Source organism: Etheostoma spectabile, chromosome 12 (assembly GCF_008692095.1).
Source record: "Etheostoma spectabile isolate EspeVRDwgs_2016 chromosome 12, UIUC_Espe_1.0, whole genome shotgun sequence".
Lineage (NCBI taxonomy): Eukaryota > Metazoa > Chordata > Actinopteri > Perciformes > Percidae > Etheostoma > Etheostoma spectabile.
Window position 1 is genome coordinate 7,814,991 of NC_045744.1, and position 14,864 is coordinate 7,829,854.

General features: G+C 40.9%; 1 protein-coding gene across 4 annotated transcripts in view; it reads left to right on the plus strand.

Annotated features, from left to right (window-relative positions):
- The first annotated feature begins 2,326 nt into the window (after positions 1–2,326).
- pbx1a (pre-B-cell leukemia homeobox 1a) overlaps positions 2,327–14,864 on the plus strand; it is a 49,810-nt gene continuing 37,272 nt past the window's right edge. For 2 of the 4 annotated variants that reach the window (XM_032531580.1, XM_032531583.1), the window contains exons 1-2: positions 2,329–3,095; positions 3,863–3,936. In XM_032531580.1, the coding sequence (XP_032387471.1) occupies positions 2,911–3,095; positions 3,863–3,936 (259 nt within the window). In that variant the 5' untranslated portion in view covers positions 2,329–2,910. Of the gene's footprint in view, positions 3,096–3,862; positions 3,937–14,864 lie in introns of all 4 variants that reach the window. The other 2 variants (XM_032531582.1, XM_032531579.1) reach the window with 2 other exon arrangements.

Below are 14,864 nucleotides of genomic sequence, written 5' to 3' on the forward strand. Positions count from 1 at the left end.
AGGATTATTAATGCTGCAACAACACATTTGGTTTTAATAGAGGGAAAATATGCGATGTCAGATAATTTTGTTTTTTCTTTTTCATTAAGTCTGCAGATGCTGCTTTATCTGAAATACAGCCGTCAGAGCCACAAACAAGGTCTCATTTATTCTATTGAGAGTTTACTTTCCCAAAGCATCCACAAGCAATAAGGTAATTTCTGTCTATTGCCTTACAGTGGAATAAATTTGAATTTAGAGCAAAGAGAATGAGCTCTTTAGATCATATTTCACACTAATCAATGGAGCCCTTGATTTTAAATCTGCCCTAAGAAGACTGATGTGTGAGAGGTATGGATCGGGATTTGACGAACCAACCTCACATTAGATTGTGGTGTTATATTTGCTATTTCATAGACAAATTATTGAGTCAAAAATATAAGAATAGTATATTTGTCATGCCTGATGAATGTTCTTTTCCCACTGTATGCATGTTTTTAACTGAACCACCATCACTTTTAAGGTCTACAACACAAAGATAATCCTCTGTCATTATGACCCTGTTAAATAGGTTATAAAATGAAGCCGAATGGCTGTTGGACTGAAGACTTCCATTTCAGGGCTGTACTGTGCAGTCTTGCAGCTCCTTAGTGTCAGACATTATCACCACCACTACCCTCAACCTCACCCTGCCCCTTGTGACAATTACTGCCCTACCTCCCTATTCAGCACGTAATGAGAAAACTGACTGATCGATTTCTGTCCGGCCAGTAAAAGAAGGGAAGGAAGCATTTGGATATAGCAGAGACCAGACCCTGAGGCACAGAACTGCAGCATATCCATACTATGATTTAGGGTTTTTTTAGGTGTTAATGGGGGATAATTTGCATGCAACAACAAATATAACATGTTTGATGCAAATTGCAATTTGAACACAGGTCTAAATGTAGGTGTTATATATTTTCATTATTGATTAATCTGCTCATTTTTTGTTTTGATTAATTGTTTGGTTAAGTAAAAACCTGAAACCTGAAAATAGTCACACTTGAGTTTTAAAAGGTGAATTATTGCCATTTTTGCATTGAAAATGTACAAAAGAGTACTCTGCTGATTTAGCGTTGCACTTCGATAACATTGTCTGACCTAAGTGGTAAAAATTGATGCAGCAGAATCAGAGATATCGTAGTTTTTTTGTATTCTACACGTTCTTCCTTGTCAAAACCTAGCGCTTACATAACCCACAAAGCAACCTGGTCGGAGATTTGAGTGTGTTACCATAGTAATAGCCTAGCACACAACATTCTGGGATGGGAGAAAAACGTGTTCTGGTTTATTGGCATTTCTTTAAACCAATCACAATCGTCTTGGGCGGCGCTAAGACGGAGAAATGGCGCCTCTGCAAACTATCCTCGGGAAGGAACTTGTTTTGGTGGGAGATGTGTACGTTCAAAGGTTGTTTTAGTCGTTCAACAGAAACCTCTGATTGGACAGGTAGTCTAGCTAGCTGTCTGGATTTACCCTGCAGAGATCTGAGGAGCGGGTAACCATAGTCCTCTCAAATCGACGGGAGTTTAAAATACCAACACAAAGAAAGCTTAAGGTGACGGACATTTGTCTGAAATGAGGTACATCCGGCGGAATTTTTGACAGCACCAGAACAATCCCGGAGGTGAAACATCATTGATACACAATAGTAGCAGCTAATGTAGTCTCAAGCCGCTATCTTCAAGCAGAGATGAGGAGCTACAAATGTCTGGTTTTTTGTTGTTTTTTTGTAAGTCACATCACTTAGGGCGGTTTGTCAGATTTTTTCCTCTCTCCAACAGACTTTGATGTGTTAAATGTGGAGAAGTTTCCCTTCAATGAATTATCAAAAATAGTTCCGGGTGTTTAAATACTAGGCTGGTTAAACTGGGCCATCGGTACATTTGCTTTAACAACTGTTGTGGTCCTGTGTTACAACAAAAGGCTTGTAAAAGTGCTTCCCACAAACTAATAAATCCATCTTGATTTATTATTCCTTTGACTGATTACAAGGATGTAAATATTCAGCTGGAAAATATATAGTCAGGGTGACAGAGTGTCTTCTACAAGCACCACCATGCGGTCCTGTTGGGTCAGAGCTTCACTGCCACTCACAATTATTTATTAGGCTACATATTCACTCTCTATCCATCACTGTATAGCCACCCGGTCCGGTCACATCTCTTTATGTTTATTACAGTGTCCCACCTTCCCGAGGAGGATGATTGACGTTTTCGGAGAGGACCGAGGTGGCTTGCGCGCTCCTTCTTCTCCAATCGTGGTTCGGGGGGCGGGGGCTTTCCATCCATACTCTGATTATGAGTCAGTTACCAGACATAAGCGAAACAATAACAGTTGGTGGTTACTTTGTATCCTAAACCTTGAAAGGCAAGTTGAGTCTTTAGCGCGTTTTAGCGCAGCAAGCTCTCGAGTGTAGGCTAAATCGGAGGTTTCATAAGAGGAGCTCAACGCGCTCCACTTTTAATCAGCTAAGGAGCATTTAGTGTTCAATCCTGTTTTTTTTTTCTTCCCTACAGTAGCGGTGCAGGAGTGGCCAAAGCCAAAAGCAGCGATTCAGATCAGATTTCACCTAAACCAGCTGGGAGACACACCGAGAGAGAGAGAGAGAGAGAGAGAGAGAGAGAGAGAGAGAGGGAGAGAGAGGGAGAGCAGAGAGAGAGAGAGAGAGATAGAGAGCAGAGAGAGGGTTTGTCAGTCTCCCTCCTCCCAAATCCAGAAAAGCTTACCAAGGAAAAAGGAGGAGTGTCGGGGCTGAGAGAGACGCAGAGGAATTTCCGAGGATATTTTCTCTTCTTTTCCCCAATCTTGATATTAAAAACCATTTATTAAAAAAAAAAAAAAAAAAAAAAAAAGTTGGAGGCGAGGCAGCAGGGACCGTGGTCAAGGATGGACGAGCAGCCTCGGTTGATGCACTCCCACGGGGTGGGCATGGCCGGACACCCTGGCATGGCGCAGCATATGCAGGATGGCACGGCGGGGACGGACGGAGAGGGAAGAAAGCAGGACATCGGAGACATATTACAGCAAATAATGACCATCACAGACCAAAGCTTAGACGAAGCCCAGGCGAGGTGAGGCTATACAAAAAAAACAAACACCCGTGTTATTAATCAGAGAGCGGAAATATTAGCCAATGTTGTTGGGGTTGCAAAGGGGGGGGAGATAATAACATTGTGATTGTGCCTCTAAATGAATGCAATTACGCCCGATGAAGTGCCGTGACCGCGCGAAAGCGAAAAAAAAAAGACCCCATAAAACTTGACACGTTCACATTTGATTATTTGAAACAACTTTTGGGTTCACATTTGTTTTAAAACAGCTAATTATTGTATGGTAAATGTAGATTAGGATGATCTGTTGGAGCAGTTATCACTCTTCTCAGACACTTCTACATTGTTACAGAGGAGCTTACGGTGTAATCCTGGGCTATGAGAACATGTTGCAGATTAGTAATGATCAAAATATAATGCTAAATACATTTGAGGCGTGTTCTAGGTGTAGTGTAACTGGGTGGATTTTTGCTGCATATTATGTTGCAAGGAAAGGTTTTAATTGTGTATTTATGTGACAAAAATAATTCAATTCAGTCCACACAACTTTATTTTTCCCAAAAGGTTATAGATAAAAATATTTATAATTGTCTTCCCTTTGCCTCCTGTATATGTTTTATAAAGGAGCTTGCTTCTTACAGTCAAAACAGCAGGAGAATCTGGAGGGAAAATGATGCTCATAATGATAGTTTGTGATTTAAGAATGCCCCACTCTTTTAAGTGGCTTTGTAACTATTGCCACTTGTTAGAATATTGATCTGGAAAGGGATGTCCTGTCATCTTTTTAGGAAACATGCACTGAACTGCCACAGAATGAAACCTGCTCTCTTCAACGTCTTGTGTGAAATCAAGGAGAAAACAGGTATGTTGTCTTTTATTTATTTTGTTTGCTGGATTTTTTTTTTTTTTTGCTTGCACTTAGTGATACTGATCAAAAGCGTATTCCTAGTGTGTGTCTTCTTTTCTTTATTTTGCAAAACAAATATTTTATTTTTTAATTTTTTTTAATTTTAAAGAATTTAGATCACGGTCATTACTCCTCTCTCAAGCCATTGTACATTTATTTGGCATCAAACGGACATGTTTTTCTTATGATTTATGACACATTTTCCCTGAAAAACATCACACACCACGCATGTGAACAGCGCAGGCCCCAGACGAGGTGCTGTCATTGGACAGGAGTGTTTTCATGCCGACATTTGGGCTTTCTCACTCCTCTCTGTCTGTTTTCCTTGGCCGAGTTTGATGGTGAGCTGTTTTAAAATGTAGAGGCAGGTCAGAGGGATTTTCTGTTTATGTTTGCAACAAGGGTCAAAGTCATGAAAAGGAATGTGTGAATTATTACTCACTTAACAGCAGATTAAAAGAACAGGCATTAACATGATGAAAGCCTTGGAATATTCTCTGAAAGGATGTGGCAGAGTGCTGTTTAAGAGGTGGCTTTTCAATGGAGGAAATATCAAATACAACCTTATCTGTGAACACCACTTTGAAGCTGTCGCTGAGGTTATTGAGAGAGCCTTTCCCACTTTGAAAAACGTGTGCCAAACTCTGACTCATACAAATGAAATGTTGGTGAATAAGGGTTCATGTAAAATTAAGGGAAATGGTTTTGCCTCCATACTAGTCCTGCGTGTTAAAAATAAACACAGGGCTAGTATGGAGTCAAAACCATTTTCCTTAATTTTACATGAACTCTTATTCACCGACATTTCATTTGTATGAGTCAGAGTTTGGCGCGGGTTTTTCAAAACAAAAAAAGTAGAATAAGCCAACGGACACTTCTTCACCAAATATAAAGGTTAGAGAGTGCTGTCTGTGAGGAGGAAGCTACAGGGCCCTGTTTCTAAGTTGCAAGGCTTAAAAAAGTGAGAGAGTAATGCCTGGCTCTTTGTAAACTGTCTGGCGTCTCCCTGGGTTCAACCAGAGTTCGTTTCCAAAAAGAAGAACAAAGTGACTTGGACCTTTTCCTGGCTTTTCCCCCTGCCTCTCCTCTCTTCCCACCGTTCTTGGCAACCCCGGATTTCACAGAGCTTCTGACGAGACAGTGGCTCCCCTCGGCCTGCAAATTAGGACCAAGTTTGGAAATGGACATATTTCAAGTTTATATTCTCTCTTCTTTATGGATTGAATTGAGTTATTTTTACTCCAAGTGTTTTTGAAAAACATGCTCCAAAGCACAAATCCACAAGCCCTAAACAGCTGCGTTGTTTTGATGAAGCCAGAAAAGCCTTTTAAAAGTTAAGAATAACCCAAACAATTTATGACAGAATTGAGCCTTAATGGCTGCCTTACTGTGTCCTCCCTGTCTGCGTTTGAAGAGCTGAGCTGCGGCTCATCTTCGCCCATAGAAGGTTTGTGCAGACGAAACTGAAAATCCTTTCACTGCAGTGACAGAGAAAATGACTCAAACCTTCACCATGGCATTTACAGCCAAATGTGCTGAGTGCAGTGTATGTGAGCGGAGTACAGCCTGTAATTTGTCAGGTCTTTTTTATATTCTGTATAAAGAGTCAGCTTCTCCTTGCTTTTTACATAGCTGCAGTCAGAGTGTCTTTGAGAAGAAGTGCAAGCGGGAGAACAGGAGTGGAGCAGTTCAAATTTGAAGCAGCCCTTCTCCTCGACCTTTTGCTGAAGAGAAGAGACGTTTCTTAAGATCATATACCATTTGTTGCATGCAGTTATTCACGTGTGTTGCATGTATACCTCTTCATGGTATATCGCTGCTGTGTGAGTGTTGACAGCAGCGACATGGGACATTGCAGCAGCGAGGTGTCCCCTGGCAAGCAGCTGACAAACAAGGCGGGAGTGCATGCCAATAGCAGACAGAGCCGGCCTTAACTGATGACCCCACCCCAATCCTTGTATATTTGTGCCAGGGTCGGGCTCGTGCCACGGCGGGAGAGTATTTAGCAAGCTTAAACAAGCTCAGGTTCACACGCTGGCTTATGGAAAACCAACGGCGACGGTTTGTGTTACCACTTACAGATGGTCCTGTTGGCTGCCAGGATTATATTTCATGTTTGCCCTTACTACCGGCCCCTCTGTACTTAAAAAAAAACAAACTATCATCATTGTTTCTATAGTTCCTGAGAGGCACTTAGAATTTGTTTTCCTGTCCTCGCTTCACATCCTGGGAAAAGAGTTTGAGTACGTCTTTGTTTGTGTGGAACCATTACGGCGAGGGAAGCTGGCACGTCCAGGTTGACTAAGTAAGAGAAGCCAGACACCAAGTCAGTGTTACTGGGTGTCAGATTTCAGGCCTACTCTCTCCCACTCTCTCTCCCACTCTGTGTCTCTCTATCTGCGGGCCTAGGGACTGTTTCGTGTGTCAGTAGCCTCACTACCCCCATGCAGGCTTGGGTCAGATGGAGAGCTCCTGCATGACTAATGTGATCAGACGGATAATGCAATACATCGCTTGAACTTATCAAAGCTGGAGACCTGCTGAATCAGTCTCTGCTATTGCCCTGCTAATTAGACATGTACACACATTTTAGATATTCACACTGGTTTGGTTTGGTCACTTTAAAGGCTCCTGTCATGAATGTTGGGAGAAGTAGTTTTCATCATTAGCACAGCGCAACGTTTTCTTTTGAGAACTCTCCTGCAAGTGCTGTGTTATAAGTAGGGTTTCAACTAACAATTATTTTTTATTATTATTGATTATTCTGCACACTACTTTAATAATTTAGTGTCTAATCTTTAAAAAAAAAAGACCAAAACGACGTCTTTGAATGTCTCGTTTTGTCTGACCAACAGTCCAAATATTCAATTTACAATAATATAAAAGAAAAGAAATAAAAAGCAGCAAATCCTCACATCGGTATACTGGAAGCAACAAAGGTTTGGCTTTTTGGTTCAGAAATGACTGACATGATCAATCAATTAAATTGCAGATTTTTTTTGTGTGACAATAAGCTAATCCATTAATCCGTTGTGTGTTTTAGCTATAGTAGGTAGGCTTGAAATAAATGTAAAGGTGCCTGGTGATGAAATGTAATATTACTATTTATTATTTATTTCATAAAACATGAAGATTAAACGTTAACGGAAGTACTGGTTAAGCTCCCATAAAGCCGTGGATAGACTGGTCACTATGGCTCCCAGTGCTGCTGTTTTTCAGTATTTAATTGACATGGCTGTCCATGATGAGTTCAGGGGTTAGTGTTGCCTCTCTTTGTTACTCTCCTCTCATCTCCGGTGACAGATGGAGGCATTAGTCTCCAATGTGGCGCTGTCCTGAAACTAATGGCTATGTCCTTGGTTTCCCCGCGCTAGCTGGGAGACTGTATATCTGTCCCTTGCTTGGAAGTGCCGAAGCAGCAGTTTATCCCCCCATGTTTTAGTTTCCACGGAAATAAGGCTGAACAGGACTCTGTCTGTTCTCTCATAAATAACTTCAAATAAATAACTTCAAAACGAGTGCAAAGTTTTCCTGAGAAAATGTTCCTGGGCTTTGATTTGCGAGTTTATAGGAAACTATTCCTCTGCTTACCAGAAACTCTCCTCTTAGTGAGTAATAATAAACATGTAATATATTATTGGAAGTAGCGGTAGTGTGCTGATCGTGAGTTTATCTTTGCTTTTAAAGTGAGTTATATCAAACATAAATAGACTGTATTCCATTTTACCCCATGACATTTCCTCTATATTCATTTATATTTACTACATTATCAGTGCACATCAGAAGCAACAGCGTGTATTTTTGCTGTTCCCTGTCCTCTGATATAAACTCACTTGCAATTAGGACAGCTAATCTATTATGCAAATGTTGACTGGCTTAATTGAGACATGTTAATCATGTTTTAAGAGGCTAATTACAGCCCTGTATATCTGAGGTGGGAGTTGTAATTAACCACGATAACAGATCTGGCTGTAGTATGGTCATATTCTGTGTGTCAACGTATGGAGAAGAAGTGTGTGTGTGCTTGTGAATGCATAGCTATGTCGCTAGGTGTGTTTTGTGTTTGTTTGTAGTATTTTTGGGGGCAATTTTGACAGCTATTTTCAGCTTTTAAACAAATGAAAAATCCAGTTTGATTTTCTGCTTGGTGTCTCCATGCAATGCGAGTTATTGTCTGTCCATGTCTATTCAATGTTTCAGATAATTATTTTCCCCTCCACGTGCATTTTTCACATTTCACCTTGATGAAAACAGCAAGAAGGACAGAGAAACAGACATCTATCAGTTCACCTATTCAACAGAACTATGAATGCATTGCATCTTTATCTACAGCTTGTTTCCTGAACTTCTCCATCTGGTTATCTGATGCAGCAGTACTGGCCATTCTGCAAACCAGGCTTTTATACAGGGCTGTGTTCTTAGTTTTCTGACAGAGATCATATTCAAATCCATTACGCTAAGAATGCCTTCCCACTTATCGAATACAAAATTGCTTTAGAGAGGAAATTTGCTCTATGGCGGAGTGGAGTTTCTTTTTTATCAGATGTTTGTCTCTGGAGCAGCTTTTAGTGTCTACAAAACAGCTCTGGTGACATTATTGCAGTTGCAATTGCCTCAGCCATTGTTTTTCTTATTGGTGCTGTTTGGATATGATTGGATTTTCTACAGTCTGGTGGAATTGCCTCACGCAGTAGCACCGGTGAAGGCGTATATCCTCATATTGTTGACGTTGAAGCACCTTCAGATCTTATTACTGATATGTTCATGGGGCTCCAACTGTGTACTCCAACTATATCTCTGAATAACGCGTTTTAGCTTTTCTTTTTTTCATTGTATTAAATCTGTTTGGTTACATGCACAACATGTCTCCCCCCGCCCCCGTTTGACGAGTGAGACATGTCTTTTATTATATCAAAAATGTAACTCTTACATTCAGATTTTCTTAAATGCTTTCTTAAGTGGTAGTTAAGAAATACAGTAGTAGTTACCTGGACGCAGGGTTTTCTCTATCATTATATCACTTTTAATTCAGAAAGTGTGGGATCTCATTTTTCTGGCACTTTGCCACTACGATGTAAGTGGCATGTTGGCAGCATGCTGGGGTTGTACAAAGAATCCCCCCCCCCACACACACACACACACACACAAACACACTTCGATGAACAGTCAAACGCAAAATGGCAAGCGCTCTTCCCTGGCTGACTTAGTAAAAATGACATAAATTAATACATGCTGCTTAAACAGGACCAAGATTAATGGTTGCCTTTCGCTGTGGCTTAGATCCACTGTCAGTCGCTGCTCGCTGCCCAGATGGAATCAACACCAATCAATGAAGGTTCCCGACTCTCCCTGGATCTCTGCTTAGGATGTTCAGTGGGACACACAAATACATACACTACGTGCACATTTAAATACATCTTGTACATGCAGACACATTCAGGCACATATTGCGCAAGAAAAAAATTAGAATTGCACCTTCGATAATGCAGTATTTCTGCTGCTCTCAGCATTTTTTTCATATATACTCGTAGGAATATCCTGTATTACTTCCCATACAGTGGGATGTTCAATCAGGTGCCACAAAGTCAGATGGAGAAGAGCAGTGAGGCTGATGGCTCAGTAGTGATTGGATGTTTCAATTACTGATAGTAATGCCATGGTGTAGTGAGTCATGCAGTGCAGATAGCACCATTTATTTTAATCAGGGCAGGGGAGAGATGGGTGTGTATGTGTCTCCCTCCTTTCAGAGTAGTTTCACATTTAGATGCAGGGGAGTGTGTGCTCTCTCTCTCTCTTTTCTCTCTGTCGTTTTCTTTATTTCATACACAAACACACACATGCACCGAAACACACACACACACACACACACACACTCAGGTGGATTGAGAGTGGAGTAGAGGTTGCCGTGGGTAACGCATAGCGACAAGGTACTCTCTCGTGAGCTATTCTAATTTATGTTAATAAACCTTGCTGTTGCCGTGAGAGACAAAGGGGCCACAGATGAGCCTTGGTAACCTCGGCACCTTCACTGGAAGGAAAGGCGTAGACAAAGAACAATGCAGTCACACACCCGGAGAGAAAAATAGAGATATCGAACTGTAGAGAAAGACACAAATACTGTGGTGGAAAGCGATGTTAAATTTAGCCACACAAAGAGCTGTTTTGTGGTTGCAAAATCAAACAGCTTCACGCTGGCAATCGTCAGCGGGGTGTGTGTGCTATCTACTATTTCTGCGCGTGTGTCAGAGTGTGTGTTGGAAGGGCAGAAACAGGCAGGCAGGCGGTCTCTTGGGATTGTTGCTGATAATTCCGTGGGGCCTGTAGAGACAAGGGGTGCTGCAGTTTTGGATCACTTCCCGGGGCAGATGTGACACCACAGGTAGCATTTAGCACAGTGGGGCGAGAGCATGAGTGTTAGCAGAGGTCAGCACTTGGCCTAGCTGCCTGGCAGTGGAAAGACCATCTCAGAGAGGCACATGAGGGCCCTTAAATCTGCGTGTGAAGTAGTGTCGGCTCTTTCAGACAAAAACCCAAACAAAAATGTATGACTCAAGACAATAACTCAAAACACTTATTGTTTGCTTTGTCTGCTGTGATGAACTGTTAAAAGCCAGTCATTAGCAAGTTAAAACTGACAGTAGGGTGAGAACAGTTCACTTCTTCCCTTGGATAAGTTTACATTATTGCAACTTGCATCACTTTATTGAGCGGAAATTGCATCAGAAAGGGTGTTGATTTTTCTCAACCAAAAGCTGCTTTGACTTGTTTTTATGGACAATCTACTTTATGAATATATATATATATATATATATATAATGCCTCATTGCTTATATGTTTATACTATATACTATATACTATATGTTTCAGTGTGAAAACAAACTAAACCTTGGAATTTATGCTCCCAGTTCTGATTTCTAACAAGGTAAAATATGTAAAGCATTATTCACAGTAACAGGGAGTAGGATTGATAATACGGTGACGCCTCCTTGCTGGTTCCCTGTACTGTAGATATCAGCATCCAGACCCAAAGACTGAAAGCTGTGGGTTTCCTTTGTGCCTTCTGTCTGCCAGCTTGCCTTTGGCGGTGTTAGTTCTGGACAGTTAACTCCAACTGAAATTATGTTAATTGCTGTCATTTTCTTTTTTCTACTTGAGCATAATCAGCAAATTATATACTTCTGTTCATTTATTACCAAGCCACTTCTAACAGAGTTTTTACCCTTCAAATATCAAAAGTTAGGAGCTAGTTTTCTCTTTTGATGTGTGGGTTTATGTGAGCAAATGTGTGTTATCAACAATTTGTCATTTGGTGTAATAGTTTGACATTATCCCCGCATTATTGTGTCATCTGAGTCTCTGAAATGTTGGGTGGATGCGCTTGGTAGTGTCAGAACAAGAATACAAAATGACAAAGTAATGCTAATTGCTAACACTGCACACAGCTTGAATGATGTGATAATAACACCTGAAAAGCATGCATGCTAAAGCCATGCAGGCAACTATTTTTTGGAGTTGTTATCCTCATCCTCAGTTGGGATCATGTTGTAAAAAGCGTCTGTTACTTTGTTTCCCTGATCTTTGCGCTATTTACTAAATTAATTAAAACACCTTATTTCAAGATTACGGAAAATGCAGGAATCCTCCCCAAAGGGTGGTCCAATTTTTCTGTATTGTTTAATAATTTAATTTGTATCTCTAATTGTATACACTTGTTTTTGAATCCAGTGTTTATGGAAATCCCTCTGTACATGTGTGTTTGTATGTGTTTTAATAGACAGTAACTAGCTGAGTGACATGAAAATATCACAACACAAAAACACACATGCAAATGCACTGTTTTTTTAATTTAACCCTTTTTAATAGGTCCCATTGTGAATTAAAAGGGAATCCTGGCAAAGATAGGCAGCAGCACACTAGATGAAGCAGTAGATTAACATTCTTGTTAACTGCAGCATTTTACTGTACCGCTCTGTTTAAGAAAGGCAACTGTGTTAGTTTTTGAAATTAAATGGACTACTCAAAGCCCTTTTACATAGTACAGAACCATTCACCATTCACAACACTGTGGCCGTGGCTGCCGTACAAGGTGCCACCTGCTCATCAGATAAACACTCAGACACATTTACACAACGGGGGAAAATCGGGGTTCAGTGTCTTGCCAAAGGACACTTTGACATGGAACTGCCGGGCCAGGGATTGAACCCCCAACCTTCCGATTTCCAATTGGCAGGCGACCACTCCCTGAGAATATATATATATATATATATATATATATATATATATATATATATATATATATAATACACACACATATTGTATGTAATACCTTGTACAGCAGCCTCGGCTACAGTGTGTAAATGGTATAGTATATACATATACTGTATATATTGTTTTTGTATAAACAAGGTCATATCCTACTGTGAAATCCTAAATTATTGTCTCTTATTAATTAAGATGAACTGAGCACACATGTAGCACCCTGCTATAGATACTAGTTATCAAACAGGGAAGATGCCATGTATAGGATTTAGCTGTTACATAAAAGGCACCTTCACTGGAGCAATGTGTGTGTCAGTACCTTGTTCAAGTTCCCGTTGAGCCTTGTTGTTAAAGGGGGCTTTCTTATTCATGCTCTCACCATTTGTCCACAAGATCTGAACCGACGACCCTGTGACTCCACACATGCCCCTCACGCCTCCTGGCAAGCAACTCTTCTTCCCCCATTATATTTTATTTGGCTTGCTGGCACCACCTTGTAGCCTGTTTTATTGGACATGTCCTTCACCACCATGTTTAGCTGTCTCCTCCCCTAAACACATAAAATTCCTTTATGTTCCTATTACTTGAGTTTATGAAGAGCGTCTTCAGCCCCCTCCCTGCCGATAAGATTATATTGATAAATTGATATTGGGAGAGCTGTAGTGTGATAAAGGCATGCGGGTTAAGAGCTTCTTGGATAGTTTAACCTTGATAAAACAGTTGTTTCAGTGAGGCTGATTTTGCCTCATCCGTCTTCATCCGTCAGGGCCCTGCTGAAGTATGCAAATGAAGGCAGTAGAGGGAAGCGCCGTGTGCGGTTAAATGGGGCGTTGCGAATGTGCGGTGTACCGCACCAACGGGGTGATACTACTTACTGTCCAAATTTAGTGTGTCTCTTCTGAAACATCCTCCCCCTTCTCTATCTTTTTGTCTGCGTTTCAAGAATATATACAGCCCTGAGAGGAACTGTGGCCTCTCAGAAAATGATTACAGCTGTGGCAGCAGCAAAGCCGTTTATGCTTGTACATGTGTTACATTACTACAAATTTTAAATGTTTTCTGAGCTGGAATTTAATGACTGCAGTGCAGTGTGTTATCCCGTTATTTGTGTCTTTGTGTGTGCGGTATCTGTATTTAAATGTTGCAGAGGGTTTTATTGCACGCTCCAGCCATACATTTTAGAATATGGCTGTTTATTGCGCTAATTAGTGAGTCTGGAGGTGTAAGGGTAATAATCTTTATGATAATAACTGTTTATGCCTCAACACTGCGTTCCATTCACAGTTTACGTTGCTTGGGCAGCTTCATTTGCCTGATTAGTTTTGTACCTACTCAGCAGCATTAGAGATGTTTTTGTGTGTGTGTTTTATTCTCCCATTTATCTCATGTGTCGGCATATTGATTGATTCCCCTGCTCACTCATTATTTTGTTCTGTTCTTCACAACTCATTTTCAGAAAGAGAGCTAGCACTGTGGCCAGAAACAGATACCTCGTCTCCTCTCTGCTGTCTGACTAGCCACCACACACATAAAGCTGTCAATCAGGAACTTTCCTGCCTGCCCTTTGTTATGGAACGCCAGCTCTGTGGGTGGGTCCTCTGGGTGATAGATGGCTCAGCGAGCCTATCGGACTGCAAGTAGCATCCATCTCTGTCTGGAGCCTGTTAAACAAGCTTGGGAAAGCAGCCATGTAGTCCTAACCACCACTGGCCTCCACTAAAAAAAACCATTAACATTAATGAAGGGTAGCTTTAAAAGTTCTTCAGTAATAGGCTTGAATTGGATTTATGAATCAGATAGTTTGCCAGAGAGTACGTCATGAAAAATGTCACTGGTAGATAAATGGAAATGAGCATTTAAAAGGTTTCAGGACACTGTTTCAGCAAGGATTTCAGCTCAGCTTAGAAACTTTTTTTTTTTAAACGATCTTTCCCCTCAATCATTTTTCCTCCAGGTTTCAAATCAAGCAGCAGCTTCAGAGTGGCTGTGAAGGAAAGCAAGGTGTTTGATGTTTTAAGTGACTGCAAAGATAAAGCTGCTCGCACACTGCTGATGCTTCTAGAGAAAAAATAGGTTCTTAATACGTTTTTAAAGGTCTTTCATCCCAGGTGGCACTGGCCATTTCAATATCTTGCAACCAACACTTTACCTGTCTACCCGGTCCCTATAGATGGCTGATGTGAAACTGCCATTAGCCAGCCAATTCCTCAGCCACAGATTACTGTGCCAGTACATTGTAATCACAACGTTGAAAAAGGTCTGATTGCACTCCATCCAAACCTACAAAGTGTGGCATAAATGGGTTTTTCAAAGGTCTGCAGTCGGTTGTTGGTATGTCATCATAGTGCATTAAGACTGTCAAAGGCAAAATGGCAGTATTTGAAACCTCTTTCATTCGGTGTGAATGTTAAACGTGCAGTATGTAATTTTCTGCCACTAGGGGTCTTTCATTCAAAACAAAAACAAAAGACGGAGCAATGCCGTCATTGTAGTCAGTTTCTCCCGTTTAGGAAGATTTCTTCGTTCAGGAGGTTTTTACCAGGATCCAAATTATACGCAGAGGTCTTCTCTACAAAACAAAAGGACCTGGTAATTGAAACCGGTAATAACATGAGTCTGTTTTT